The sequence below is a fragment of the Kwoniella botswanensis genome, chromosome 1 (genome assembly GCF_036426115.1).
Source record: "Kwoniella botswanensis chromosome 1, complete sequence".
In the NCBI taxonomy this organism is placed as follows: domain Eukaryota; kingdom Fungi; phylum Basidiomycota; class Tremellomycetes; order Tremellales; family Cryptococcaceae; genus Kwoniella; species Kwoniella botswanensis.
Window position 1 is genome coordinate 8,369,992 of NC_088599.1, and position 26,358 is coordinate 8,396,349.

At 43.5% G+C, this 26,358-nt stretch overlaps 10 protein-coding genes across 10 annotated transcripts; 5 read left to right on the forward strand and 5 right to left on the reverse strand.

The window, feature by feature from the left end:
* Positions 1 to 127: 127 nt before the first annotated feature.
* On the forward strand, positions 128 to 433 carry L199_003144 (uncharacterized protein; the record flags this gene model as incomplete). Its single annotated transcript, XM_064888880.1, has 1 exon — positions 128 to 433. One exon carries the CDS (start codon positions 128 to 130, stop codon positions 431 to 433), a length of 306 nt encoding a protein of 101 aa, XP_064744952.1.
* A 29-nt stretch (positions 434 to 462) lies between these two features.
* L199_003145 (uncharacterized protein) lies at positions 463 to 1,956 on the forward strand (the record flags this gene model as incomplete). Its single annotated transcript, XM_064888881.1, has 7 exons — positions 463 to 541; positions 609 to 674; positions 748 to 878; positions 967 to 1,025; positions 1,100 to 1,551; positions 1,625 to 1,705; positions 1,769 to 1,956. 7 exons carry the CDS (start codon positions 463 to 465, stop codon positions 1,954 to 1,956), a joined length of 1,056 nt encoding a protein of 351 aa, XP_064744953.1.
* Positions 1,957 to 2,689: 733 nt separating this feature from the next.
* L199_003146 (uncharacterized protein) lies at positions 2,690 to 5,372 on the reverse strand (the record flags this gene model as incomplete). The annotated part of the gene is made up of 14 exons (XM_064888882.1): positions 2,690 to 2,818; positions 2,892 to 2,973; positions 3,042 to 3,175; positions 3,256 to 3,478; positions 3,578 to 3,723; positions 3,804 to 3,883; positions 3,942 to 4,174; positions 4,253 to 4,356; positions 4,442 to 4,520; positions 4,587 to 4,624; positions 4,688 to 4,758; positions 4,816 to 4,907; positions 5,049 to 5,108; positions 5,230 to 5,372. The coding sequence occupies 14 exons, from the start codon at positions 5,370 to 5,372 to the stop codon at positions 2,690 to 2,692; spliced, it is 1,614 nt and encodes a 537-aa protein (XP_064744954.1).
* A 603-nt stretch (positions 5,373 to 5,975) lies between these two features.
* L199_003147 (uncharacterized protein) lies at positions 5,976 to 8,080 on the reverse strand (the record flags this gene model as incomplete). The annotated part of the gene is made up of 10 exons (XM_064888883.1): positions 5,976 to 6,032; positions 6,140 to 6,229; positions 6,284 to 6,358; positions 6,418 to 6,489; positions 6,557 to 6,933; positions 7,056 to 7,337; positions 7,427 to 7,570; positions 7,643 to 7,742; positions 7,813 to 7,880; positions 7,984 to 8,080. The coding sequence occupies 10 exons, from the start codon at positions 8,078 to 8,080 to the stop codon at positions 5,976 to 5,978; spliced, it is 1,362 nt and encodes a 453-aa protein (XP_064744955.1).
* Positions 8,081 to 8,510: 430 nt separating this feature from the next.
* L199_003148 (uncharacterized protein) lies at positions 8,511 to 10,972 on the reverse strand (the record flags this gene model as incomplete). Its single annotated transcript, XM_064888884.1, has 12 exons — positions 8,511 to 8,582; positions 8,664 to 8,759; positions 8,838 to 8,912; positions 8,987 to 9,058; positions 9,129 to 9,520; positions 9,575 to 9,640; positions 9,708 to 9,789; positions 9,871 to 10,106; positions 10,183 to 10,359; positions 10,475 to 10,631; positions 10,730 to 10,803; positions 10,888 to 10,972. 12 exons carry the CDS (start codon positions 10,970 to 10,972, stop codon positions 8,511 to 8,513), a joined length of 1,584 nt encoding a protein of 527 aa, XP_064744956.1.
* Positions 10,973 to 11,823: 851 nt separating this feature from the next.
* On the reverse strand, positions 11,824 to 13,006 carry L199_003149 (uncharacterized protein; the record flags this gene model as incomplete). The annotated part of the gene is made up of 3 exons (XM_064888885.1): positions 11,824 to 12,222; positions 12,415 to 12,775; positions 12,912 to 13,006. The coding sequence occupies 3 exons, from the start codon at positions 13,004 to 13,006 to the stop codon at positions 11,824 to 11,826; spliced, it is 855 nt and encodes a 284-aa protein (XP_064744957.1).
* A 682-nt stretch (positions 13,007 to 13,688) lies between these two features.
* L199_003150 (uncharacterized protein) lies at positions 13,689 to 14,825 on the forward strand (the record flags this gene model as incomplete). The annotated part of the gene is made up of 6 exons (XM_064888886.1): positions 13,689 to 13,724; positions 13,797 to 13,843; positions 13,917 to 13,956; positions 14,011 to 14,093; positions 14,177 to 14,404; positions 14,639 to 14,825. 6 exons carry the CDS (start codon positions 13,689 to 13,691, stop codon positions 14,823 to 14,825), a joined length of 621 nt encoding a protein of 206 aa, XP_064744958.1.
* A 1,460-nt stretch (positions 14,826 to 16,285) lies between these two features.
* Positions 16,286 to 18,151, forward strand: L199_003151 (mitogen-activated protein kinase HOG1; the record flags this gene model as incomplete). The annotated part of the gene is made up of 10 exons (XM_064888887.1): positions 16,286 to 16,321; positions 16,468 to 16,535; positions 16,629 to 16,758; positions 16,869 to 16,912; positions 16,980 to 17,169; positions 17,256 to 17,370; positions 17,437 to 17,508; positions 17,572 to 17,651; positions 17,715 to 17,994; positions 18,069 to 18,151. The coding sequence occupies 10 exons, from the start codon at positions 16,286 to 16,288 to the stop codon at positions 18,149 to 18,151; spliced, it is 1,098 nt and encodes a 365-aa protein (XP_064744959.1).
* A 633-nt stretch (positions 18,152 to 18,784) lies between these two features.
* L199_003152 (phenylalanine-tRNA ligase) lies at positions 18,785 to 20,493 on the reverse strand (the record flags this gene model as incomplete). The annotated part of the gene is made up of 3 exons (XM_064888888.1): positions 18,785 to 18,943; positions 19,068 to 19,435; positions 19,575 to 20,493. The coding sequence occupies 3 exons, from the start codon at positions 20,491 to 20,493 to the stop codon at positions 18,785 to 18,787; spliced, it is 1,446 nt and encodes a 481-aa protein (XP_064744960.1).
* A 639-nt stretch (positions 20,494 to 21,132) lies between these two features.
* On the forward strand, positions 21,133 to 25,922 carry L199_003153 (uncharacterized protein; the record flags this gene model as incomplete). Its single annotated transcript, XM_064888889.1, has 10 exons — positions 21,133 to 21,186; positions 21,243 to 21,615; positions 21,669 to 23,012; positions 23,073 to 23,115; positions 23,177 to 23,337; positions 23,401 to 24,037; positions 24,096 to 24,748; positions 24,837 to 25,090; positions 25,148 to 25,662; positions 25,796 to 25,922. 10 exons carry the CDS (start codon positions 21,133 to 21,135, stop codon positions 25,920 to 25,922), a joined length of 4,161 nt encoding a protein of 1,386 aa, XP_064744961.1.
* Positions 25,923 to 26,358: the final 436 nt, after the last annotated feature.

A 26,358-nucleotide genomic window follows, 5' to 3' on the forward strand; every position in this document is an offset into this window, starting at 1 on the left:
AGGGAGGGAGGTATATAAGGATGCGAAGGAGATCGGATCGCTCTAATTGATGTATCTATATCTACCTATCGTAGAAACAACCTTGACCCTTCAACAACTTTACCATCTGGCACCCAATCACTTCACAATGGCCGAATTCCATTTCCTAAACAAAGTCCAACCACCTCAAGTGACCTCTTTGAACCTCCCTCCCAATCACTCCTGTAACTTGGTAGCCAAGAGGAAGATCGTAGTTAGACCTAATGATTTACCAATCTTGCAACCTGATGGAGTATTGGTCAAGGTCATCTCAACAGATGAGTATTATCTCCTTTTATTCCTATATGCCATCTCACTTAGCCTGGACCACATGCGATTTAAGCTAACATACTTTCTTTGCGTTCTATACGTATCTGCGGTTCCGATCTGCATAACTACCTTGCAGGTGGAGTAGGCGGTAGACCAGTGAAATACCCAATTGTAATGGGTCACGAATCTTCAGGTGAAGTCATCGCTGTGGGTGATTTGGTGAAATCGCATAAAATTGGAGATAGAGTTGCCAGTAAGTTACAGTCATCCATCCAACAAGCAGCATTCTGAAACTGACTGGTGGTGAAATACACGTATAGTCGAACCTGGACTTCCTTGTCGAAGATGTATAAACTGTAAAGAAGGAAGAGTCAATATCTGTCTTGGTAAGTCTGGCTGTACCTCCATACCTTCTCTTTGGCTGGGCAAGCAGGCTGATCATGTGGTTCTGTTTGGTAGATATGAGGTATTGCGGTGCACCTGGATCAGTTGGATCTCTATCTAGGTACTTCACACTACCAGCCGATATGGCTCCTCATATCCCTGATCACGTATCATGGGATGAAGCTGGGTGTATCCAACCTCTTGCTGTGAGTTCGATCCCTGCCCAACATCCGTAACTACCTTCTGTATAGGTGAAATATCGTTCTTGAAATGCTGATACATATATACATATAGGTCGGTGTACAAATTGGTAAACGAGTTGATCTCAGGCCCCACAAAACACTTGCCATTTTGTGAGTCTGCTTTCTCACTCAATACTTCATAACGGGTTTTTTGATAGACTTACCTGTGTATTTTCCACTTATAGCGGTTGTGGACCCATCGGTTTGATCACTGCAGCTGTCGCCCACGCCTACTCTGCCCGTAAGATTATTGCATTCGACAACAACCCCGATCGAGTCGAGTTCGCCAAGAAATACATCTCCCCTCTAACTGGCAAACCAATTATCGACCATGTGTTCCTCATCGGCGACCTACCCACCGAATCCCTCAACAACCAACCTAACGGTAATGGTCTAGCGCACAAGCTGGCCGAAGATGGTTCAGGTGCTGGGATCGGTGATGGGGAGATCAACGATCACGAAGATCACGAGGAGACTTTAGGTGATAGAAAATGGGAACAAGCCAAGAAGATCGCTGCTGAGTTTGCGGAAAAGGCAGGTCTGTTAGAGGAAGAAGGTGTAGATAGAGTTGTGGAAGCTACTGGTGCGGAAGATTGTATGTTGTTGGGTATAGCTATTGCTAAACAGGGTGGTACTTGTGAGTATGACTCTACCTCTCTTCGTCATCAGCATTTCAGACAGCTAATCACCTTGTTATTGTCGGACGAAAGACCTCGCTGTAGGATTGAGTCATATTCAAACCAACAACTTCCCAACTCTTGCTGTCTCAAATAAAGAAATCAACGTCATGGGTAAGTTGATTAGTACTTGACTATACTGCATGATGCTAATCCACTTTTATTCCACCCTTTCAGGACTTACTCGATACACCGCATCGTGTTTCCCCTCTGCACTCGACATGTTAAGTAGAGGAGTTGTCGATCTCAAACAACTGCTCACCAAGACTTTCCCCCTGACTCAAGCTACCGAGGCGTTCGAGGCTGTCGCTGCGGGTGGTGATATGAAAGTCATCATCAAGAACCAAGAGGGTTTCGATAACTAGACCTGAAAAGACTAGATTCGAAAAGTCGAACAAAAGGTAAGGACATTAGAAAATAGAGGAGAGTAGTTGGAAGGAATGGAATTTTTGGGTTTTGGTGGTACAGTAATATGGAAATATTTGTATGTGTGTGGATGATTAGAAGCAGGAAGGAGTGTTGTTGTGCGATGAGTTGTAGAAGTAAGTAATAGGTGAATTGTAGATCTGTAAAGGGGGGTTCGAATCAATGCATCATCATTCATTCTAGAGAAATATTCATGTACCAGCATAGAACAACTAGTTAAGGGGACGAGATTGATCATCATATGGTGTTCTTCAGTGATCATCCCATCCCCAATCACATTGGATTAACAGGCGTTATATCAGGTACGCTGTGACCCCACGAGACAATGTGGGAGATACCATATCGCGCACAGAAGCTATGCATCTATTTAATCTAATATCTATACCTACCAGCGTAGTCTAATTGTCTAAGAAGGTATATTCTAGTCTGGACAGGTGGTATAGATGATGACGATAATTAGGTACTATAGCTCGAAAGATAATCGGAAAAACTGAATAAATGATGATATTTGTATCGTTATGATGAGATAACGATTTACAACGACAACAACGAACGACCCGGAAAACATGAATTCTTCTTTCTTTCTCTCCCTACTCATACCTTGTACCTTATACGAGAATGATAAAAGCTTTGTTGAAAACTTTTGTTCTGGTGTGGTTTTTTGAACTCCACTTAGAGTTCAGGTTCGATGGCTGCCTTTTGTTCGGTAGATAAATTGGATTTAGGTCCATCGTAGTACCTCCTTCCAGCTGCAAAGTACCATACGAGTGAGAGAGCCATGACTGCTCCGGTGATAGGAGCCTGTAATGATCCAAAATTAGCAACACGACAGTAGGGCAGAAAGAGAAAGAATAGATGGAGGTGATCAACTCACAGAATAGTTGAAAGTGTCCCAAGTAAGTGGCCAAGAAGCTGGGAAAGCCAAAATGGTAACTTCGAATAAAGTCCATACGACCCTGTAAACCCATTGTCAACATATACAACTACATTACATCGTACAACGACTTGAGTAAAGATTACTTACATGATGGTATTGACGTAAAGACCCCAACCTCTCATGTAGAATGGTCCAGGAGTGAAATTGACTTCTTCATGACCGTCAAAGATCCTCCTGCAGATGACTGGAATGATGTATGACAAATCTAGTGCCACTGCACACTATTTCAGCACACAATGCCAAAAGTCAGCTTACTTTTTTTCTCCCTAAGTCACACCTTTGAGAGAGGATAACGACTAACCATCGAGAAGATGGCATTGACAGCAGTCAAACTTGCAAAAGCCAATACACCCATCAAAACACTAATAGCCACTACGACCCAAACGGCGATGACGGGAGTTTTGGTAGTTTGGTTCATCCTGCCGAATAAACCTCTATCGGGGAATGCCCCGTCTCTGGAAAAGGCAAATACAGTTCGAGAGTTGGCTTGAAGGGCGGTTTGAACGGTGAATGCTGCGATGAGGCTAGAGAAAATCGTCAAATCAGCAATCACGCTTGTCAAAAGATAACGTTCCTTATGGGAGAAAGCTGTTTCAGTAGTAACGAAGAGAGAAGTAACTTACCAGACAAATGACCAAAGAACCATAGCTCCAGCTTTACCCATTCTCAAATACATGATACCCAAAAAGGCATTTCCAGATGGACCAGGAAGTTCAGATACGTCTCCAGCGGTGACACACAGTACGATGTTGAGGATCCATCCAATGGCCTAAGAGTTACGCAAGAGGTTTTGTCAATCAGCAAAATTCACTACCATCAAACGAATTTCTAGAGAAACCTGTCGCTTACACCGGTGTTGAGCACTGCGACGAAGATAGCCACAGGAGCTGCGATAGCTGCTCTGTGAACTTCCTCACTAATATGCGCGGCTATGTGGAAATATCGTAGTCAGCAAGGGTATACACGGATCTCTGGAATCCGACTCACCAGCATCATAATCCGTCATCGTCCATTGGACAGAGAGCAAACCCATCAGAACTGCCAACCCATTCGAAGGCCAACCTGTACCATTGATGGTCTCAGTGAAGATATAACTTCCAGGATGCATCTCGGATCTGGGTGTGCAAGCCAACAAGGTGATGATGATGATTAACGCTGAACCGATATTGATGAATACGAAATATCGGGTGAGTCTCGCTAATCCGGCGGTAGGCAATGAGCTGTGATAGTGCAAAACTGAATTAGTATGGCTGGAACTACTGTAGCAGGAAGGGATTCATTGAGAATTTACTACTCACTTAAGTAATCCGTGCATCACGAGCAGACCACAGAATAATAAGAATTGATGCCATACTTCAATAACGTAGGTTTCTCTGCATACTACCACAGCACCAAGGATCATCTGGGTAAGGTGAACGATATGATTCAGCTCTTTATTCCTCTCGTCTCATTCAGTTTTGGGAAGGTGATAGATAGGCTGGACATACTCCTGATAAACCCCATTCAGTAGAAGCTACACCAGCGACTTGACCCAAGATATTTAGATAACCCGTTACCCAACCGACACTGATAGCGAACAACGGTTCGTCAGCTTATGATCCGAAGGACGATAAGGGATGTGGTTAAACTCACATGGGTCTGTAGGTCCTAGGTACCAAAGCTGCAGACGCCTATACCGCCAAGTACGTCAATTGGATTCTGGTCGTAAAAGGAGAAAGGAGGGGATGACTTACAGTGTACAATCCACCGGCAGTAGGATAGGCAGAGACAATCTCAGCGATGGAAGCTCCCAAACTGATGTTCACTATGACCAAACCAGATTAGCAAGGTCAAGATGATTCTTACTGCATTGCATACTCACTGATAGATCCCGCCAGCCAACACCAGACTACTGATGCTACACCACCGTACGTGAGGGGTGTGGTGAAAGTAGTAGCGATAGATGCCGTCATACTGCGACCAATTATGCAAATTAGTTTACATTTCGATCTTTCCTTCTCCTAAAGCCGGTTCGACATACCCCATGATACTGCAAAACAAACATTATCAGCAATTCCTAGGTATAGTTGAAGAGGTCGGATAAGCCTAACTCACCTCATAGCGAAACTGAAGGTTTCTAAATTACCAAACTCCCTCATAAACTCGGATTTATACCTATCAACATATACCACATTAGCCTGGATCAACCATCTTGAGGGCTTGTATATACACGTAAATGCGACGAGCAGATATGAAGGAGGAGAAAATGGGTTATTTGACATATCACTCGACTTACCCCAGTTTAGCCAACAAGACCTCATCATCCACACTACCTTTACCCAACGCAGGACCAGTATTACCTTCCATGGGTGTCACTGCACCGCTCAGCTGAGGTACGGGTGTATCCCCTCCATCGCCATATTTCTCTGCATCCGACATTTTAATGCTGGTGTTGGAGCTTTTGATTTATGACCGGTACTTCGAAAATGGTAGATAGCTATGTTCTTGTAGTATGACGGTCTCTATTTCTAAATGGTTATAGATTGGAGGATGTCCAATTACCTTGAACCGATATAAGTACAAGAGAGGGCACACAAGGAGAAGTGAACTGAAATATGTTATGATAAGATGAGATTCAGAGATAATTCCTAACCTCGCTTGAGCCTCTTCTATCTTTTTACTTGCAGACTCATTTTCGATGGCATCACAGCTACGCTAGTGACCTAACTCCAATTCTAACATTTTTTTTCCAAAGCACGCACGCGACTTTCAATTACCTTGACTAGCCTTTTTATCCTATCAGATCAAAGAACCCGTCCCGTTTTTCCCTGAAGGTATGTTGCAGCCGGATGTTCCTGGATCAGCTTTCGAGGATCTGTAACGTCACGCACGTGCATGGGAGAATGGCTCTTGTGATCAAGCGTCATAACATTTATAGCAAGAACGAATGAAATAAGGTTGGTATGTAGCTAAGTGTAATGAGATTTACAAGATAGGTGAGTGATGTTGGATAAAGAGAGTGGAAGGAGTGAGTTGTAGGAGCTAATTCATCCCTACGAGCAGGTTTTCTAACAACGTCTGAATGCAAGATGTATTCAACTATACACATGTGACAGATTTATCAGCAAAGTGGTAGCGATATATCTTTAGACAGTCCCCTGCTGACGCTGTATAATCGCATGGATCGATGGATCGCTCGTACTCACAGGTATCAGCGTCCCATTATGCATGATCGTAGGGTTCAATTGTCCATCGATGGTCTCCCATTCGGAAGGCGAAAGTATACGATCGTTCCACTATAACCATAAGATAAGCTCCTCAAGCGAACCAGGATTAAAAAGGATACTAACTATAGCGAAATGACGATGACCCAAAGCTTGGCTCAAGACTTGATAATCTCTTAAGAACGAATCTGGGATGAAAAGCTACTGACACACCCATTTAGCGAGCAACTCCTGCACTTGGATCTAGTCGAGGGACTCACCTCAATGACGATTCCACCTTCCGGCATCCACATCTGATGGGTCAATCCATTTCCATGTATCCCAATAATGATCTATCATCAAGTATAATCAGTATGTCCCATTTGATTTCAAATTGATGGACAAGTGTTTAAAGCTCACATCAGCGCTTTTGATAGCTTTCACCTGGTTTCTGAATCCCATCTCCGATAAATGTGGTACCCCCACTTCAGCTTTCCCATCTTTCTCCAAGTTTCTCAATACCCCTAGTAAACCGGTATGATCGCCATCGCTAAGCTTGCGATTCGTCTCTTGCCTATCGAGATAAACGATTTTGGGAATAACATCCAAAGCTTTTCCTACCTTCGCACGAACTGGTGGTTGCGACAGGTGAAGGTTTCTCAAGAGTTTTTGTCGGTAGTGCGCGAAGAATGGTGGAGGAGGGGAAGGTAATTCTTCGAAGATAGGAAGGGACATTTTATTCCATTCGTTGGCTGTTGGATTATGTCGGTGAGAAGCATATCGATCGACAATAACCACTGTAACCAAATCCAGCGAAAAATCATCGATCAGTCGTCGATTTCTGAACTCCGGTAGTAAGAGGATACGCGTAAATGACTGGAAAAGGATTAGATAGCGATTGGGCTCTGACGACACTCACCTTTCTCACGCCCTATCCAATCCCTCGAAACACTCCACTGCTCCCACTGATCTTTCTCTACCAGATCGTTCCCGAAGATTGCTCTGATCATACCTTCGTTTATCCCATAACCATCTTTCCAACTCCCTTCCCACGGAATCATCAATCGTGGTGAATCTTCCTCCAACATGTCATCTGATAGTGCGAGAGAAGCGATACCGCCCATTAAAGCTTCTGCAGCTAGATGGTAGAACCAATTGAGGTATGACCACTTCCATTGATCCGCACCGTCATTCAGGAATACTGGATTGATCATCATTGTCAGTTGAGCTTCTAATATCTAGGATCTAGAGATGATGTTACACTCAGGGAGGAGGACTTGCTGATTTGACCATTGAAGTATCGAATCTGCCCAATTTCGCCGTTCATAAGTTCCTCTTGAGCCGATAAAGGCTGACTTATGATATCATGAGGTCCTGATATGATCTTATCTTTATCTGGGAGGGGTACGTCCGTCACATTTTCACGGAAAGCATCTAGATACCAGAAATTACAGTTATGTATCCAGTCGGTTTACGATACCGGGTGTGGGAGGGTGTATCACTCACAAAAAGTACCATTCCTATACCACAACTCTTCAAAGACGTAAAAGCCAGGTAGACCACCTACCACCTGCGTAGGTTCATCTAATTTTATCTCATTTACCACCTAGAATAGGTAATGAAACCGATGGGGGGTGTCATTGGCTGATCAAGTTCATGTTAAGAAGTCGACTTACATTTCGGTCAAATTGAAATATTCCTGGTGCGTACAGATATGTTGATATCAAGAAAAGAAATATACAACCTATTCATCCCATTCCGTTCATCAGAGGTACATATCGTTAGCTCATACATATATAGGTCATACCGAGCATCTTGGCATAGTTATTAGGAAGATTGTGACTCACCCGATATGATAAGTACATTGGTGTTCCTCCGCTTTGACTTGAACTTCTCCCAACTTCCGCCACTCGACTGTGGGTTTACCCAAGTTGACCAAGGCATCGTAGCATGGGGTGGTAAGCAGTGATGTTCTCTGTATCAACTTGTGTGAGTCAAGATGAGAAAGGGGTTGCAGAGGTAGACAGTATCTGACAATAACTCCATATGCATAGGCATGGTCAACGCCATTGGTGTGACTATGGACCTATGCCCGTTTGACCTTTGGATTCAACCCGTGTGTATGTGTATGTGTTTGTGTTTCATCAGGTCTGTGTTCAGTTTGACTATGAACAACGAACAGAGTGGGGGTCCTTGCGATCTAATATGGACCACCATCACCATCAACGTTTCACGTGTCTGAAATCCTCAGATTCTTCTCAGATCTGCGCATCAGCTTATCAGTGAAAAAAATACAGTCACCATGCATCTCATACAATATCGATGATATGATAATATGCCAAGTACAGTATGTGGCCCCGAGATTTCACAATCACTATGATGCAACATCAACTTGATAATTCGTTAATTTGAGGTACAACAGATCTTCTATGAATCCTTGACTTAACTGAAAACAGAGAAAGGATTCATGGTGTCAGCTCCGCTCCAGTTACCCACAGTACAGATCATAGGAGTGAAGCATACTCACAGTGATATTCCGATCATTCGCTTCGTTCGGATGAGATGCTAGTAATTTACCAGGTTCGTTCTCCCATTCTTGTCTGGTGTATATCCGGCTATTCAGCTGTCACAGAAGGGTACTCTAATCAGCCTTGATTATCTACATGTGCAATAGGACATCATGGGAAAGAATATAACTCACGATAGCTATATGTTCGTGTCCTACTACTTGAGCTATCAGCTGATAATCTCTCAAAAAGACTCCTGGAGGGAATATCTGTTTCAGGGAAATATTGATTCTTAGCTTTCTGTCCATCATTAATTGAAGATCAGAAAAAGGGTCACACTAACTTCGATGACTATTCCCCCTGGAGCCATCCACATCTGATGAGTCAATCCATTCCCATGTACACCGATAATAATCTATCCAAAACCCATCGTCAACATCGATCAATTCAGTCTCCATCTTAGTAAAGGCAGAGCATAAACTCACATCGGCATCAGCGAACAACCTGATCTGATCCTTATAATTCATCTCCTCCAGTTTACCCACCACGCATCTTGCCACACCTTTCTTCGTTAACTGATCCAACACCTCCAACAGCCCCTCGTGATCATCCGGTAACAAAGTTCGAGAGGATGATTGTCTATCCACATACACGATCTTGGGTATATGATGAAGAGCCGTTCTTGCTTTTGATCGATGAAGACTTTGGATATCCATATAATTCAGGAACTTAACTCGATAAGGTGAGAATATAGAATCGACTTCTGACGAAGATGAGGAAGTGGAAGGGAGCAGATTGAATATATCCAGAGCCATTTTATTCCATTGAATAGCTTGGGGGTTGTGCATTTGCGAAGACCACCGATCGACTATGACCACTATACATAGCATCAACCTTGGTTTCGTAAACTGAGGTATCAAGGTGAACTCACATCTCTCAAAGCCTATCCAGTTACCGTCAAATGTGGTCTCGTTCCATTTTCGACTATCAACAAAGTCTGACAATCCATCCTACAATTCAGTACATCTGCAACTTTGCAATACGATGCGATCGAAACGACTTACGATTATGGAACAGTCCACTGACTATAGGTTCATTTAATCCATATTGATCTTTCCACTCTTCTTCCCACGGAACGACCAACCACTGGCTATCGATCATCTCTCGATCTACATCATACCCATACTGATATCCGATATCATCATGTAACAATTGTTGTAGATCAACGTTCTTCTCTTCTTGTAGTATCGATGCGGGTCCGTGTCCATGACGAGTGATATCCAAAGATGCTAATCCTCCTAATAACGATTCAGCAAGGAAATGATAATGGTGAAATTCCCAATTGAACCGTCTGGCTATTCTTGATCTTCGACTCAGACCGTCTTTCTCTATCAAAGGATCCAATGGATCCAATGGATCATCAAGAGGTGCAGAAAATGATGAAACACCAATGTTCATCCATACTGTTATCACGATCACAGCAATTAGGTAAATGTGATTTATCAAGATTTTTCTTCGAACAAAAACAGGGATACTCACTGGTCTCATCCAAATAACATCTCATGACCTCGTTCCGCTGTTTATGAGGCTTACGTTGTTTACTTGAATGATGAACAGGCGATTCAGATGAAGGTCTGATATGTATAGGGTTTGACCCACTCGATATAGCGGTCAAGGGTGGTAAGGTGATTTGATCAGGTTGATCCGTAAAGATATCTAAGTTAACGTCAAGGCAGTCAGTCAGACCTCGGACACTCAAAATGGTTGTGACGATGAGATTATTCCTTTGGATTTCTTGACTCGAGCAGAATAGCACGTTGAATTCACTCACAGAACTCCCCAGATTTATACCAGATCTTATCAAAGACGTAAAAACCCGGTACCCCACCTACGATCCTACCTTCACCGTGACATCTGGTCTGAGGCCTTGTAACTGTATTTGTATCTGAGTGATAGTCGTAGATGATTTCGAGATTGAGGTGTTGAGACTATGTATGGTTGAGGAGCGGGTTTGCATAAGTATTGTGATTCAAGGATAATAAAGGATGATAACATGATATGACAGAGAAATGAGAGATCGACTCACGTCAACACCTATCTGCGTCAGATCATACCCGCTCCAATAAAACAATGTCGTGACACCTAGAAATACAAGTATACCTAACATCGGTGGTTGAAAAAACATGATACATCAGTATACCAAATGGAATGAGAGGCGAAGTAGGTGATTCTACTACCACTCACACCAGATTACATTCCTTAAAGTGAAAAAGCCTTTCCTTCTTATATGATCGAAACTACCCAGATAAGAATAATGATATTTATACATCCTATATTCCCATCTATCCGTGTATCGTGTACCAAATATACCGGGGTGTGTCTATGTTCTATGTTCTATATTCTATGTTCTATGTTCTATATAATATGTTCTAGTTTCTAATTCTATGATCTAAGCTCTATACTCGTCCATCAAAAGGTTGATCCCTTGTTGTCGCTGAGATGCCCAAAATCACTAGCTAACCACTTTGTTTCTGTTAGCTCTGATTTGGTCCATTCAAGTCAATATGATCGAGACAAGATGTAGATGGCGCAAGATCAGAAAATCATAATTCAGAATCTACGATATGAATGCAATTCCATTGTCTAATTAAGACAAGACAGACCGATCATGAAAGCTACCCTGTGGTGGTGGTGTTGTACCGAGTACCAAGTAAATTGTCATGATTAGACGCCGTGCTTCCAAAAAGACAAAAGAGGAGGGGAACCGCGGATAACTTAAGATAAAACATACTCGTACACCGCAGCACACCACACACACACACACACAATATACCACACAAAGGGATCCTTTTTCCTTTTCCCCTTGTCCCTTGTCCCTGGACCCCTTTGAAATAAATCACCCGTGAGTTGTTCCTGAAAATAAGACCCAAGTGGACGGATACCCGTTGCATAAGTATGTTCGCCTCCTTGAAACCCAGATGCATCTACGTTCTACATCTACACCTACATATACATACAATGCATATAAGATCTACTTCATACTGGATCTCTACACCTGTTTGTTTTGAGTGACCACCCACAATAGATCTGATCACCCAGGCTGATTGCTTTATCTCGAGCCACAAACTGACACTTCTAAGCCTAAGCATACAAATGAAACCGCAAACTGTAAATCCCATACTATTCTTTCAATCTAGTTCCCAACACACCCAAACAAACATCAGGCAACTCCCTCCCCGTCTCATCCCCATCCTCATCGTGAATTTTCGTGATGTTCCATCTGTCTTCCATAGCTCCCTGACATGGCATGGCGATCATCACTCCCACCATTACATCCTCCCCTACGTCCGGTACGCTGAACACAGGTTTCTGCGTGGGTATCAACATCGAGGTTGGTCGATGCGTCAGACCCGGTCTTTGTGATGTGTTGGTGGTGGTCGTGATAGTGGTCAAGCCTCGAGTGGACCATAGTGATCTGAAGTAACTTCCGGGTGTGAGCGGTGGCGGCATGTTGATAGGTGGTTGGATGGCAGGTGGGAGGGTGGGATCGGAGGTCGTGTAATGCAGGATCGAGAGGGGCTGTTTGCGTAAAGTAGATAAAATAGCAAAAATCAATTATCGTATATATCGAATGTACTGAACAACGATGAGTAGGATCAAATGAAGAGCAATTTCTCCTCTGTTACCTAAATCATCATCCATAACATGTTCTCCAAACACCCAGACTCCCCTTACATTCTGCACCTCGAAGTAATATAAATCCCCACTCACAGTCAATTCATCCCATCCCTCTTTATCTACCACCCCCTCACCTTCACCTTCTCCATCTCTTTCGTCCGACATACCCCTCAAACCAGCTTTCTCATCATCTCTCCACATCTCACTCTCCCACATGGTAGGCATCAACCCATGATTCTTCTCCTTCTTATTCCTCGCGTTAGGCCGTCGGGGTATCAGACCCAGCGCAGCAGCCGCATCGGGCGGTAAAGCCTCTCCACGTCTGAGAGCTTCTTCGACTCGTCTGTGAAATCGTCTTCGAAGGATGTACGCTCGAATCAATAGACCGGAAGATATAAGACCGAGAACGAGGATGGTTATCAGGAATGTGAATAAATAGAGGGTTGTGGAACCGCTATATCAAAACACATGAATCATTGACTTAGCTTGCATGATCGACATGGATATGATGGTCAAATGGATAGAGATACAGATGAGAGATGATTATGCATCTTGTATCGCAAGATATGATAGCAAGACGGTGCACTCACCCCCCAGGATTGGTGTTATATATAGGAGAAGTCTCAGTCGACGTATTGCTCGTGGTTGTACTAGACGGATCTTGACGGATAGCTAGCGTAGGCATATTGCTGAATTGACGATGACTTTGCCTCTCAGAAGTTATACAAGTCGATTATCGTATCTCGGTCAACCGATCCGATCCAATCTTCGTTCTTTTCGTCTTACTCGTTGGTCGTTATTCAGAGCGTCCAGCGCCGAGTGATGAGTTATATACCGACTGTTTAACCTGTAAGTGCTCGGTATACTAGTAACGATGGCGAATATGAACGTGAAGAAGAAGGAAAGGCGATGCTAGACGCTAAGGCTATATTAAAAAGAAGAGTCGAAATGAAATTGTCTACGTCGTATCATATCATACACCGGGCACTGACACCCGATGGTCAAAGTAGTGTAAGCTGAGTAATGAGTGTAAAGATGGCCCCCGTTTCTTAGCTCAGGGTAAACAAAAGTCTTAGCTTCTTGGTCTTGGTAAATGTCGGATTACACCGAGGTGGTTGGTGCGGCTGATTATGTAACATGTGACGAGAAGACACGATTATCCTCGGCAACGGACAACGAACCAAAGACAACCAAAATAAAAAATAAAAGTGGAATCCAAGAGAAATGCAATGTGAGATGACGAATGATATGTTGTTTGTTGACACGACATAGATATATTCAACAGCATTGATACACCTCAGAACAATTGCTTGAGACCATCTCTACCTTTTGATATACCCGCGCATCTAGTTGTCTAGTCTCTCAGCATGGCCTCAGTAAAGATATTCAGCTTAGCTGTCAAAGTACGTTATTTCACCTTGCAAGTGGAGGTCGTCCATTTCGAGTATTGATACTGATATACATGTACTGGATAGACCTTGGCCAAACCAATAGCGAACACGATAAAATCACAAGCTGCCCAGTAAGACCTTCAATAACCTCATCAAAAGTATGTCGTGTGGGTTGACTAATTGCACTACTGTTCGGGATATTAGACATGACACATTCAAGAATATCTGTATAGGTCTAGCGCAGGTGAGTTAGCGAACTTCGTAGCGAAGGTAGAAAGTTTGCTGATAGTAACTTAAGCGGATGCACCGTACGGAAGCCAGAATGAGAATGGGATTGTTAAATGCCGAATCCGGTCAGATAAAACCTTTGAATGATGCTAGGTGAGTTGACACTGCGAATAAAGATTGTCGTTGTCCAAGTTTGTAAGCGGCGAATTACAGCTGATGTCTCTACTTGTGTGTAGGGCAATACAGAATGGCGCTACCACTCTCGCCGAAACGTTCTTGTTTCTAGTTGGAGCAGGTCTGATAGTAGGAGAATCATATAGGTCATCAAGGAAAGAGGAGAAGCGACGTGATGCCGTACAGGATAGGTTGAATGATTTGGAGAATGAAGTGAAGAGGTTGAATGATGAGTTGGATGGGACGAAAGAAGGAGGTTGGAGGGAAGGTATAGGAGAGATAAGGGAGAGGTGAGTCGATTTCAGTCCATTGCTTCTCTATCCCAAATCTATACACATCATATGGAGGAGAAGTGAACGTATTTGCTGTAATAGAAGAAGGTAAGGAGTAAGACATCGAAATTGGCATCTGATAGTGCTGGGCAGAATTATTGGGACTTATGAATGGTCACATCTTACCATTACTTGCATGGCACTGTCGAAGAATTTGCAGAATCGCTGATCATTTTCATTGTATATCTCCAGGAGCGAGAATATCGAACGTATACTAGATACCATAGTGAACAACGGCCTGAAAGCGGGATGGATATCGTTAGGACACAAAGAACAAGGGGAGATATTACCTCTGTTGGAAGCATCAAGAGCGGAAGAAGGGCTGAGCAGCTCGGCATTCCATATACAAGGTAGTGACAGTGGCATTCCGGAGCAGTAGTCGTAGTCTTCGGGTATAGGTGGTATGGAATAGAAATATAGATGAGGTTTAGGTGTTAGTAGGGAAGAAATATCATTCAGTATAATTATAGCATTAGCATCGCATGTCACGTATCGTCACGACGAGAAGCGGTCAGTCAGTCACACACATATTGATCGTGGCAACCGGAAATCGAATCTCCTCCATTACCACTAACTCTGGATCCTTCTTGGCCATGAACCCACCGCTGTTAGCACTACAGTATGTCCTGGGCAGACCACCATGTCATTCATCGACATCGACGAAGATGTTGATCGTCACTCTTGCTACATCCGGGGTCCCTCTCGATACGCATACGCCACTGACGTGTTTTTCTTTTTTGCAAAAGTAAAGAAACGGAATTGGTGAGAATTGAGAATTGAGAATGGGTGCCACAGTGAACTCAAACGCCGAAACCAGTCACCAACCCATTCGGACCCATTAGGGAATTAGGGGATTTTTTTGTAATGGGATGAAATACAAACGTATCTTGGAAATCGATTCTTGTATCTGCTAATAGGGGAACGGTTATTCGGTTCATATTCTCACTGCATGTACTCGTAGGAAGTAACTCAGGGTAAAAATATATTCACTCTGCTCTGGAATACCACACCTCGTAGGTGATATCTCACCGTCACCATCATACAGCACTGTCACTGTCACTGTCACCATCACATCTCGCCTTGCAATCGCATTTGGACAGTTACACCCACACTCAAACAGACACAGACCCATCTGTCCTACCTTGTACCGAGTGAGTCAACTCATTTACCACGCCTGTTTTTTTCACACACCTACCTACCTCCTTTTTACAAGACTGTCTGTTTGTCTCATCTACAAACGATCAGATCCTTTGGTCTCACTTTCACATTGATAACTCGATAAATCATTCTTGTTCTCTTTCATCCCATCGTTTCGTTGGACCGAAACACAGAATTGATGAGGATAGGAGCAATCTCAAACTAACATATCTTACGGCACAGATCATTCACTCATACCAAATCATTCCATTCCCTTACGCTTGAACCCAATCGAATCTCAATTCCAGCTCAGCTTAGCTCGACCCGTCCCATCATCACCTTCTCATCCGTCTCCCACGTATAGAATCTGGATAAGATATCAAGCAGGATATCCAAGGATTGACAATTCATAGAATAGCTTCCAATCCCCTTTTAGAAGTACAATTAGTCCTAGGTGATTGTGGTTATCCCGCTTTACTCCCGTTTTTTTCCATCAATCAATCAAACCTTCCTTACGTCTCATACATAGGTGCGTATCTACCTACATTATACCCCATCTCAACACCTCTGTTGTTCTTGATAGTTGAGCTGATTTCGTTTCTTCACATTCATCACCTTATCCATATCATCAACGATTTCCCGTTTCTCATATCCCACCTTTACCGGTTTGCAGAAATCGCATAGAAGAAATAACGTTACACGATGGCCGATTTCGTTAAATTATCCATCTTCGGTACTGTAAGTAAACCCATTCTCACCCTCATCCTCATTCGCATCCTCATCAGTATCATTTCATGTTATGCGTGGTGCATGAATGGTTACGTCGTTAAATGCCGGTGTGACGTGAGTTAGTGTAAGAAGCTGATATAGTGGCAAACATATAGGTATTCGAAGTTACCACTCGTTATGTCGACTTACAACCTGTCGGTATGGGTGCTTTCGGTCTTGTCTGGTGAGCTGAATATTCTGATAGTGAAATCAGAGTAAATGCTTATCCATCTTTTACCATAATTCACCACAAACTCCATGATACACGCGTTTACAGTTCCGCAAAAGATCAACTCTCAGGTACTTCAGTGGCCATCAAGAAAATCATGAAGCCCTTCTCTACGCCCGTCTTGAGTAAGAGGACTTATAGAGAATTGAAATTGCTCAAACATTTGAGACATGAGAACGTGAGTCGATCTATCTCATCAAACATTCACCCTCCTTGCCATAGCCCCTAACATCCTTCATTGAAATGCACCTATATACTCATATACTGATATGTCGTGCTCCTGCCCAGATCATCTCATTGAGTGATATCTTTATCTCCCCTCTCGAAGACATGTAAGTTCAAATTGATTTCTTTACTGCGTTCACCCGATGAACCATTAAACTGACAACTCACTTGCAGCTACTTCGTCACCGAACTCCTTGGTACCGATTTACATCGATTACTCACTTCTCGACCGCTCGAAAAGCAATTCATCCAATACTTCTTATACCAGATCCTCCGTGGTCTGAAATACGTTCATTCGGCTGGTGTAGTTCACAGAGATTTGAAACCTTCGAATATCCTTGTCAATGAGAACTGTGATTTGAAGGTGAGCTCCACAAACCCTATAGATATAATACCATTCTCCATCCTATAGTGTAAGGTCAGTCTTCTGACAACCCATCTTGTGCGCAGATCTGTGATTTCGGTCTCGCCCGTATCCAAGATCCCCAAATGACAGGTTACGTATCGACTCGATACTACAGAGCACCAGAGATCATGTTGACATGGCAAAAGTATGATGTGGCTGGTGAGTTGGAAGAAGTCGATAGACGAGATAGATGAATTGTCAGCTGATTTTGTCTTCGTTGAATAGTCGATATCTGGAGTACGGGTTGTATCTTTGCTGAGATGTTGGAAGGAAAACCATTGTTCCCTGGAAAAGATCGTCAGTGCATCCAGCTGGATAAATAGTGTTGATTTCCCGAACTCACCAGCTTCTTGTGCTTAGATGTCAACCAATTCTCCATCATCACCGAATTACTTGGTACCCCTCCTGACGATGTTATCCAAACTATCGCCTCTGAGAACGTGAGTTCTATCCATGACGAGCGTGGATTCTCTTTCAACTGATAATACCTTTTATCATTTTAGACTCTCCGATTCGTACAATCCTTACCAAAGAGAGAAAAAGTACCATTCGCTACCAAATTCCCCAATGCCGATCCCCTCTCTCTCGACCTATTAGAAAAGATGCTTGTATTCGACCCTCGAACACGTATTTCAGCTGCCGAGGGTTTAGCTCATGAATACCTCGCTCCATACCATGATCCAACCGATGAACCTACCGCCGCCGAAGTGTTCGATTGGTCGTTCAACGATGCTGATCTGCCTGTGGATACCTGGAAGGTCATGATGTATTCTGAGATCTTGGGTGAGTGTCAGCTGTCGGTCGCTTAGCCTTCCGTGGGATGTATAGCTGATCTTCTAATTTGTACGATATGATAGATTTCCACAATTTGGGTGATATCTCACAAAACGAAGCTGAAGGTCCGGTAGTTGGTGAAGTACCTCCTGCACCTGCCTCATAAGTGACAAGTGGATTGTGATTGAAAAGAGAATTATTAAGCTGCAAAAGAGGATGAAAAGCGGCATAGAGGTATTATACCTTTTTTACGGATCTCGAATTTTCCACAATAACACCAAAACTCAATATCGTATCAAAAGCATCGTTTCCCAACCCAAGATCGATTTCATCTCTTTTAGAAATAAATGTGATTTGTGTTTTTTCCTCTTTCTCTTTCATTTTTCAGGTATCATCTTCATCATGATTGTTCATACATTTTCCTAATTTTCGGGATAAAAATCAAGAAAGAATTTCTCCTCTTCCTCATCCATCTCATATATAAAGTGTAGTAATTATTCAATTTCAATTTCAATTTCATCTTAGATTTTCAACATTGTTCAATTTGATACGTTTTACGTTTTTACTATTTCTATACAAAGTACAAAATACAAATTTACAAAAAGAATATGCAAGATGGATTAAACACGTGCAATCGCTCTTAGGTATACTCATCAAACGATTCTCTCCGTATCTGCTACAGTGAGTAATTGCTGGGAGCTCGTGATCTCTCAAATGTATTCGAGTACAGGCAAGTAAGTGGTGCATTGTTACTTGTTACATAAAGCAGTAGGTATATGTACAGGTGTATCTAATCATCTCACCTCGTTTCGATACCCATCTCCTGAACTACCCTCTTTTGTACCTGTTCCTGTAATTCGTTGACTTCTTCGTTTGATAAATTTCGATCCATGTGTCGGTAATTTAATCTATAACATTTACTCTTTCGTTTGGTCTTGGGATGGGTAAACTCGTCGATCTGGAAGTAGCATACATGAGATGACATCGTCAGCGATCATATTCTCAAGATACAGAACACATCCGTTTTCGGCCCTTTGTCATTTGATGCCTAAAGAAGAATCATATTTTACCGAGACACTCACCAAAGTTACACTCTCAATCAAATCTCCAGCTACATCCCTAACAATCTCACAATAATCATTCTCATGGAAAGTCTTCTTTCTCCCTTCTCCTCCTCCTGGTCCACCTGGAGGTAATTTCCCACCGGCTGCAGCTGCACCGTGCTCTTTCGCTGAGGCATCCACGGAAGTTGGTAACCAGAATGACATATCTTTATAACATGGTGGATATTTACTATAAGGTTGGAAAGTTGATATTTCCCCTTGCTTAAACTGAGTTGAGAATCGTGGGTCGGAAGTCCAGAATAGTCGGATGTCAGGTATGGAGAATAAGACCATCGAAAGTCGCTCGAGACCCAGTCCGAATGCCCAGCCGGATTTGTTTGAGACGCCTAGATTTGACATAAAACGAACAGAATTAGTAAGTTTCTTCATGGAGTAATTTATTTTTGAGCATTGGGCATGTTGGAATGTGTATTGTGCCATTGTGCAGAAGTGTTTTGGAGTGATGATGAGGATTAACCAACTCACCTGATAGATCCAATGTTTTCTGCATGACCACTCCACAACCCAACAATTCCAACCACTGACCATTCCAGTACACCTCAACCTCATAACTCGGCGTTGTAAATGGGAAATAAGCTTCTATCCACCTGACTCTCAATGGCTCGGCACCTGCTTTAGAGGCATGATGACCGAATAATCTAAATATCAAAGAATTTAAAGAGTGTTTCAAGTGTTTCGTAATTTGTTCGGCATGTATGGGATCATGATGAGGTTGATAAGGATTAGAAGGTGATATTGTCGTTTCATCTTCTATAAGGATATTACACTCTTTCAACCTTTCTTCTAGTTCTGCATTTAGTGCAGGGAGAGTATGTAGGTCGTCGTTCTGCCATATATGAGTACCTTCCATCTGATGAAATACTGGATAATGACTGGAATCAATTTCATCTCGACGATAGACATCAGCAGATAATAACCATTTATCTAATCCTTTTTTATAACTTTCAACTTCATGCGCTGAAGTATGCGTTCTCAACATGTACTCGTTGTTTATATAGTAGCTGTCCGTGAGACTTCGTCCAGGATGATCAGGTGGGAAACCAAGTTCATCGAAATTCTGATGGACCGATACGACTGCTGAGGAAGGTACTAGTGGGGTATAGCTTGCGAAATGATCTTCGACAATCTGACGTAGAATTGATATGGGATGAGAAGGTAGGAGATGTAGGTTGCGATCTAGCTTGTCTAGGATCGATGAAGGGATATTGGAATATGTATCTTTAGGATAGGTGAGACCGTTGATCTTATAGGAGTCTGGGGTGGACACGGTGGATTGATATCGATTTCGACATTGATGTCGGATTAGTGGCATGGGTCTGATTTTGGAGCATGATAGGAGCTGTGATGCAGAGGCTAGTAGTCTGGGCGCTAGTCGGGAGGTCATCTTGCGCTGCTGATCTATCATGTAGGTGTGATGCTCGTTCGTTTCGACTCTATCTGTGTAATTCAACTTTCATGAGCATCTCTTACTCGGACTGCTCTACCGTGACATTCAACGTTCCGATATTTAGGTTGATCCCTTAGTCACGTGACTCATGTGACGCGTGCATCACACGAGGCTATCTCGATTAAACCGAAACCATAAGTCAACCTCGCGCGCAGATATGAGATCCGAAATATGCGTAATGTACTAGCACTCTAGTCCAAGGACTGTTGATATCTCTCTCGTTGTTCCTCTCTTGCTTTCTTTCCTTCTATCTGTTTTGTACATCTTGCATGTATCATGAAAAATGATCCAGTCTGACAACCCATTTGTACTTTGTATTCTTGTTTCTTGTTCCAGTAGTAACGATCACCTGTCGCTGACCACTCCGCTCGGTGCGCTTGGACACTCTGATACTCCTTTGAACCTATTCAGATACCCTAACTTCCAGGTCTTCTGGCAAGACCAATCTCCCATCCTATAGATAACACACAGAATGAAAGGATATGTTATCTCTCTTCTTCTTGAATTTCTTGTATTTTACTTCCCGTTTCTTGTGTATCACCTCTTCGTTTAGCTTGATCCTTGGGAGAGCGAAATATGTCCGAGGATGATTGGGATTTGGACGCCTACCACGAGGATATCAGGACAGCCGTAAGCGTCTCCTACATCGCACTCAAGTATCAATCGCTGACCTCGACTTGGGATAGTACCACCAACTACGGGTCATCTATCCATCTCTTGGACCATTCCGGGCTCCTAGGGCGAATGACTCGGAAACAGTGAAGAGCATATTCAATAACTTACGCGAGTTCATGTGCAATTGTCCTATACTATTTCCAGAATTCGTCGACTGGGAGAAAGAATTGTTGAAAGGTGTCAAAAATGGAAACAGAGACAACCAGGACACAGGAAAACTGAAGCGGATGATAGATCCCTTAATATCGTTGTCGCATAGCTTGAAAAGAAAGTTGGAAGAAGCCCAAAACGATTATGATGGTTTGGGGGAGATCTTCAATGATTTCAATGGTGAGGTCTACGATGAGAGGGGTGTGAATGGCTGGATGAGGGACTCGAACACTGGTAAGTAATTTTACTGTATAGACCTTTGCGCATACTGATCGATGGCCATATAGTGAACCCTCCTACTCCTACAAGCAATAGAACTCGAAACAATTCAACAAAAAGCTCAAGCTCGAAGCGATCCAGTGACGAATTTGAGGAGACTACTTCGCCCAAGAAAGCTAAAGTCACCCCGCCAAAGACTACTCCATTGCAGGTTAATCCTTTCGTCTCTCGTCCATTCACCAAGACCACTTCGGAACCAAAGGCAATCTCGAATGATCATCGCCCAGCCTTTCACAGAAACGCAGTATTCCCGAAAATCTTCCCACATACTTATTCAACCTCGACACAGTCGACCGAATATGTCGAAGAATCGCTTACATTGTCACGGGATACATCGTCCACAACCCTTACATCTGTGACTCCGTCAACATCTGTTTCTACCATCCCCGCTGCTCTTCCAACACGACCAGCTAGTCTTCCGATCCCACAGGCAGGATGTCAAAATGGCCAATCACCAGCTATCGAGGTGACTACCAGCAGATACACGGCAATGCTAAATAAGCTAAAAGTCAAATTTCACTTTCAATGGGAATTAGAGCGAATGATCTCCCAGCACGAGACCCTGACCTGGGAGCAGATCGAGATCGGGGATCTTCATGAATTCAGAGGTCAATCGTCTTTGGACATGGTACATCTGGTAGACGAGATATTACGAGGAGCTGAAACAAGACTCCTGAGATCTGATCCAATTGATGCTACTCGACGAGAAATTTCAGAGAGAAAAGCTATGCTTCTTACAGAGGTTGACAGAGAAGAGGTTTCAATCATGGCCAATGATCTCCGAGGAGTTGGAAACGACAGTGTCGACTGGCCATATGGAGGCAAGATACAGTACACCCTTTCTGTCCAACTTGCATCGCGAGGCGAAGAATGCACTGAACTGCTACCGGAGCGTATCTCTCCAAGTCAAGCTAATAACCCATATCGTGCTCGAAAGGTTTTCGAGCGGACTCATTCGGCTCCTAGTGGATCCACGAGAGATCAAACCAATCCTCTTCATCCACATACACATACATCAGTCGCGCTCTCAGAAAGCCGATCATTTCCTTTCAAGTTCGAGCTCCGACCACCAGAAATGCCCGGGAAATCCTTTCGACTAGCTAGAAGATTCGGTTCGCGAAGATGTATCAGTCTAAAAACAGCAGATATACCTTTCGGTAAACGAAAGGAACTACAGAACATGCTGGTAGGCAGACGCTTGATCGTTCTCGGTCGACCATATCGAGCATTTTGGGCAGCTGCGGATGGAGAAAATGTTATGTTGGTCGAGGTGCCGGAGGAGGGTAATGGTATAGTGACGAAGGGACGAGAGGACGAGCCTAAGATGCCTAGTTTCCAAGAATTACTATACTGTGAGTGTCTACATTCCGCTTCACACTGTTCCAGGCTGAATCGTCTCATACGTTACAAAGTATACAACGACTTGAATCGAAAGCCTAAACAGGCAATGGCTAAGTGGGTTATACTAGCATGAATTCTGATCCCCGCCTAGCTGACCTGTCGCTCCTTCTTATAGATGGGCTGCGCGTCCTCAAATCCTGTTGTCTGAATCGGTACCTGCTGCTAACGTCGGCTTTACGGCGATCCAGGAGATTCCTGATATCGTCACCTGGAATGCTCAACGGAAAGATAGTCCCTCCACCGAGGAAGTCCTCACTGACGGGTGTGGTTTGATGTGTAAGTTGGTTAGGTGCTTCCATCAGGTGCCTGAGACCACCTGCTGATGTAACCGTATCTCAGCTGAGAGCTTAGCTTTACGAATATACCAGCACCATTCGCTCACCCTGTCGAATGGACGACCTTCAGTGGTACAAATGCGTGTTGGCGGATCAAAGGGTCTTCTAGCACTTATGTCCCATGATCAGGCGGCTCAATACCCTGGAAAGGATATACTACTCCGAGACTCAATGATTAAAGCTCTTTCGGCCTCGAATTACGAAGACGACCCATCTCTGCTGACTGTAGATGTCTTAAAATGCGAAGTTCTCAAGATCGGTGCAAACATCTCCTCAGAAGCAATTATAGCAATGGTACATAATGGGGTACCAGCTCAAGTTTTCGTGAAGATGGCGGAGAACGAATTGGATGCTCTACGTGATGCTTTCTTGCCAAGTCAGCTAGAGGGAGAATCGGAAGATGATATGTTTACAAGGATCTTCAGAAGTTGTTATGGGATCGGAGGGGTAGGCATGGGTCAGAAAAAGAGGAAGACAAGGCAAGAAGGCAAATCACTGCGAGCCGCCGGATTAGCTAAAGGACATTGGAATGATGAAGACGGTAATAACGATGACGACGATGGTGATCCAATGACTGTCAACGCTGCTGAGCGATTCGATGTCGATCCGATAAGTGGTCAACCGAATAGTCTGTGTGAAGCGTAAGTGTGTCGCAACGATGTATCGGCGAAAGCTGACGAATATTGACTTCGCCTGCAGACTGATGGAGGCTGTTGTCTCCGGATTCAATCCTGCTACCTCACCATACGCCGCTTCGAAGCTTCATCACGTAATGGAGACTTTATCTAAGAAGATTGTACGAGGATTCAAGATACCCGTTCAACAATCCTTGACAGCGTTCATCGTACCTGATTCTCTCCAGCTCTTAGCACCTGATGAGCTGTTCATCTGCTTCTCAGGGAAAGGGCCGATCCACGAAACTACCCAAATCCCAATACCTTACCTTGAAGGTGAAGTCCTAGCATACCGATCGCCATGTAAGGTTCCAACCGATGTCAGAAAATTGAAGGCGGTATTCAAACCGGAATTGGCATATCTGAAGGATTGCATTGTCCTATCTGCCAATAGTCAACTGTGTAAACGATCTCCAGCGAGTTATCTGGGCGGTGGAGATTACGATGGTGATACACTCACCTTATTCTGGAATCAAGAAATGGTCCAACCGTTCAAGAATGCTGAAGATCATTTTGCGGAAACTCCCGAAACCTTCGTAGAAGATAATTTCGACAAGTCAGTTACGAAAGGTACAGAGTTTTTGGAAAGTATAGAAGGATTGAGTGAAGATGAAAAGATAGCGAGAATGCAGGAGTGGTTGATCGGTGGCGTAACAGGTGATGAGCTAACTGGTATTTGTGAGTTCGCTTTCATGGTGTTCTGCAACACCCAGTGGCGCTCATCTTATAAATGGTGACTGACACTTATCACCGTCGATCTGCTTAGATTCCGGTCTACATGAAAATGCCGTATACACATTAGGTTATTCTCACCCGGAGACCATCAGGTTAGCAAGAATGTTTTGCCATGTGCTAGATGCTCGTAAATCTGGTTTGAGAGTGAAACCCGGAAAGCTCATAGAGGACAAGAAGAGATATGGAGGTGATTTAGATTGGAAGTTATGGAAGAAGGGTGATGATGCGCAGATTGAAAGGAATGTGAATTTGCGAAAAAGAGGGAAAGGACTGGGTGGTTTTATTGTGAGTCAAGCTACAGAGTCGAAGGTATGCGTGGCTAATAATGAGTCGTGATTTCAGATGGATAAATTGAAGATTCAGGGCGAAGGTCATCGAGTGAGAATGATGGGTTCTTTCGTTCGGGAGCCCGATACTTTGAACGATGAAGATTTCAAAGAACTCGCGAAATTATGGAAAGACGTAAAGCGAGACCCTTTGATGAGTTATATCCCTGATTGGCAAGACCAGATTGACCAAATGGAACAACATGTAAGAGCATGTTCGGACATCAGACAACTCATCGTTCAAGGTCGTTGTGAAGATGTACAACAGACATACCAGACTATCCTAGAGGGAAAGGAACCGACGCCCAAAAATCGTAGCGGCACGTGCAGTCCTACCAAAAAACCGAGCAAGATCGAAAGCTCTGAGTTGGCTTTGGAGAGGTTGACGAAGATGAGACAATTAGCGCTGATATGGAAAGAGAATCCTGAGGTTCACGATGCTCCACTGTTATTCCGCTGGAATGTCAATGAGCTGAAATTGAGTTGTCTGGCTGGGATGGTGGTAGGGAAGAAACCGTCTCAGATGTCTCCGTGAGTGGTCCGGTATTCCGTACAGTCCTGATTCCTGTCTGCTCCTTGATTCACGCAAAATATACCTTTACGCGAGTGTCTCACGAATCAGTGGTTGAGATACTGATCAAGGATTATTATGCCATTTCAACAGGTTCGATTTCGATTTCACAGGCTTCTGCGCTATGCAAGCTAAATCAAACGGTAAAGACTTCAAAGTGGCCTTGGCATCTATCCATGCCAACATGAAACCCGTGACCAAAATCCGAAAGCAATCTTGAGAGTATACCTACGAGCATGAAAATACATACAGTCTAATATGATATAGAGCGCATGAAACATTTGAACCCCAGTGGACATGTGGTGCCGCCCCCGAAGAATGCACATAAACTTCTCTTACTGGATTTGACCATGTGCTAAGAGTACTCATGCTCGAGTACTGTATACAGACAGTCGTATCAGTTGTTCGATCAAGCCGAGACATAGTGTTATCGTTTGGCTCCACTCTCAAGACATGATCATGCCGAATGATGATAATGACGATTATTAGTTGATTTACGTTATCGATAACGAAACACCGTATTCCGGGTTTCCGGGACATCATTACTTATGTCACGAATGACGTCGTGAATTGCTGTTTAACCAGGAGATACAAGCAGTACGGATGTCCTACTCGTCTCGCACGAGATTTGCTGGAATGGAATACGAGTAATCATA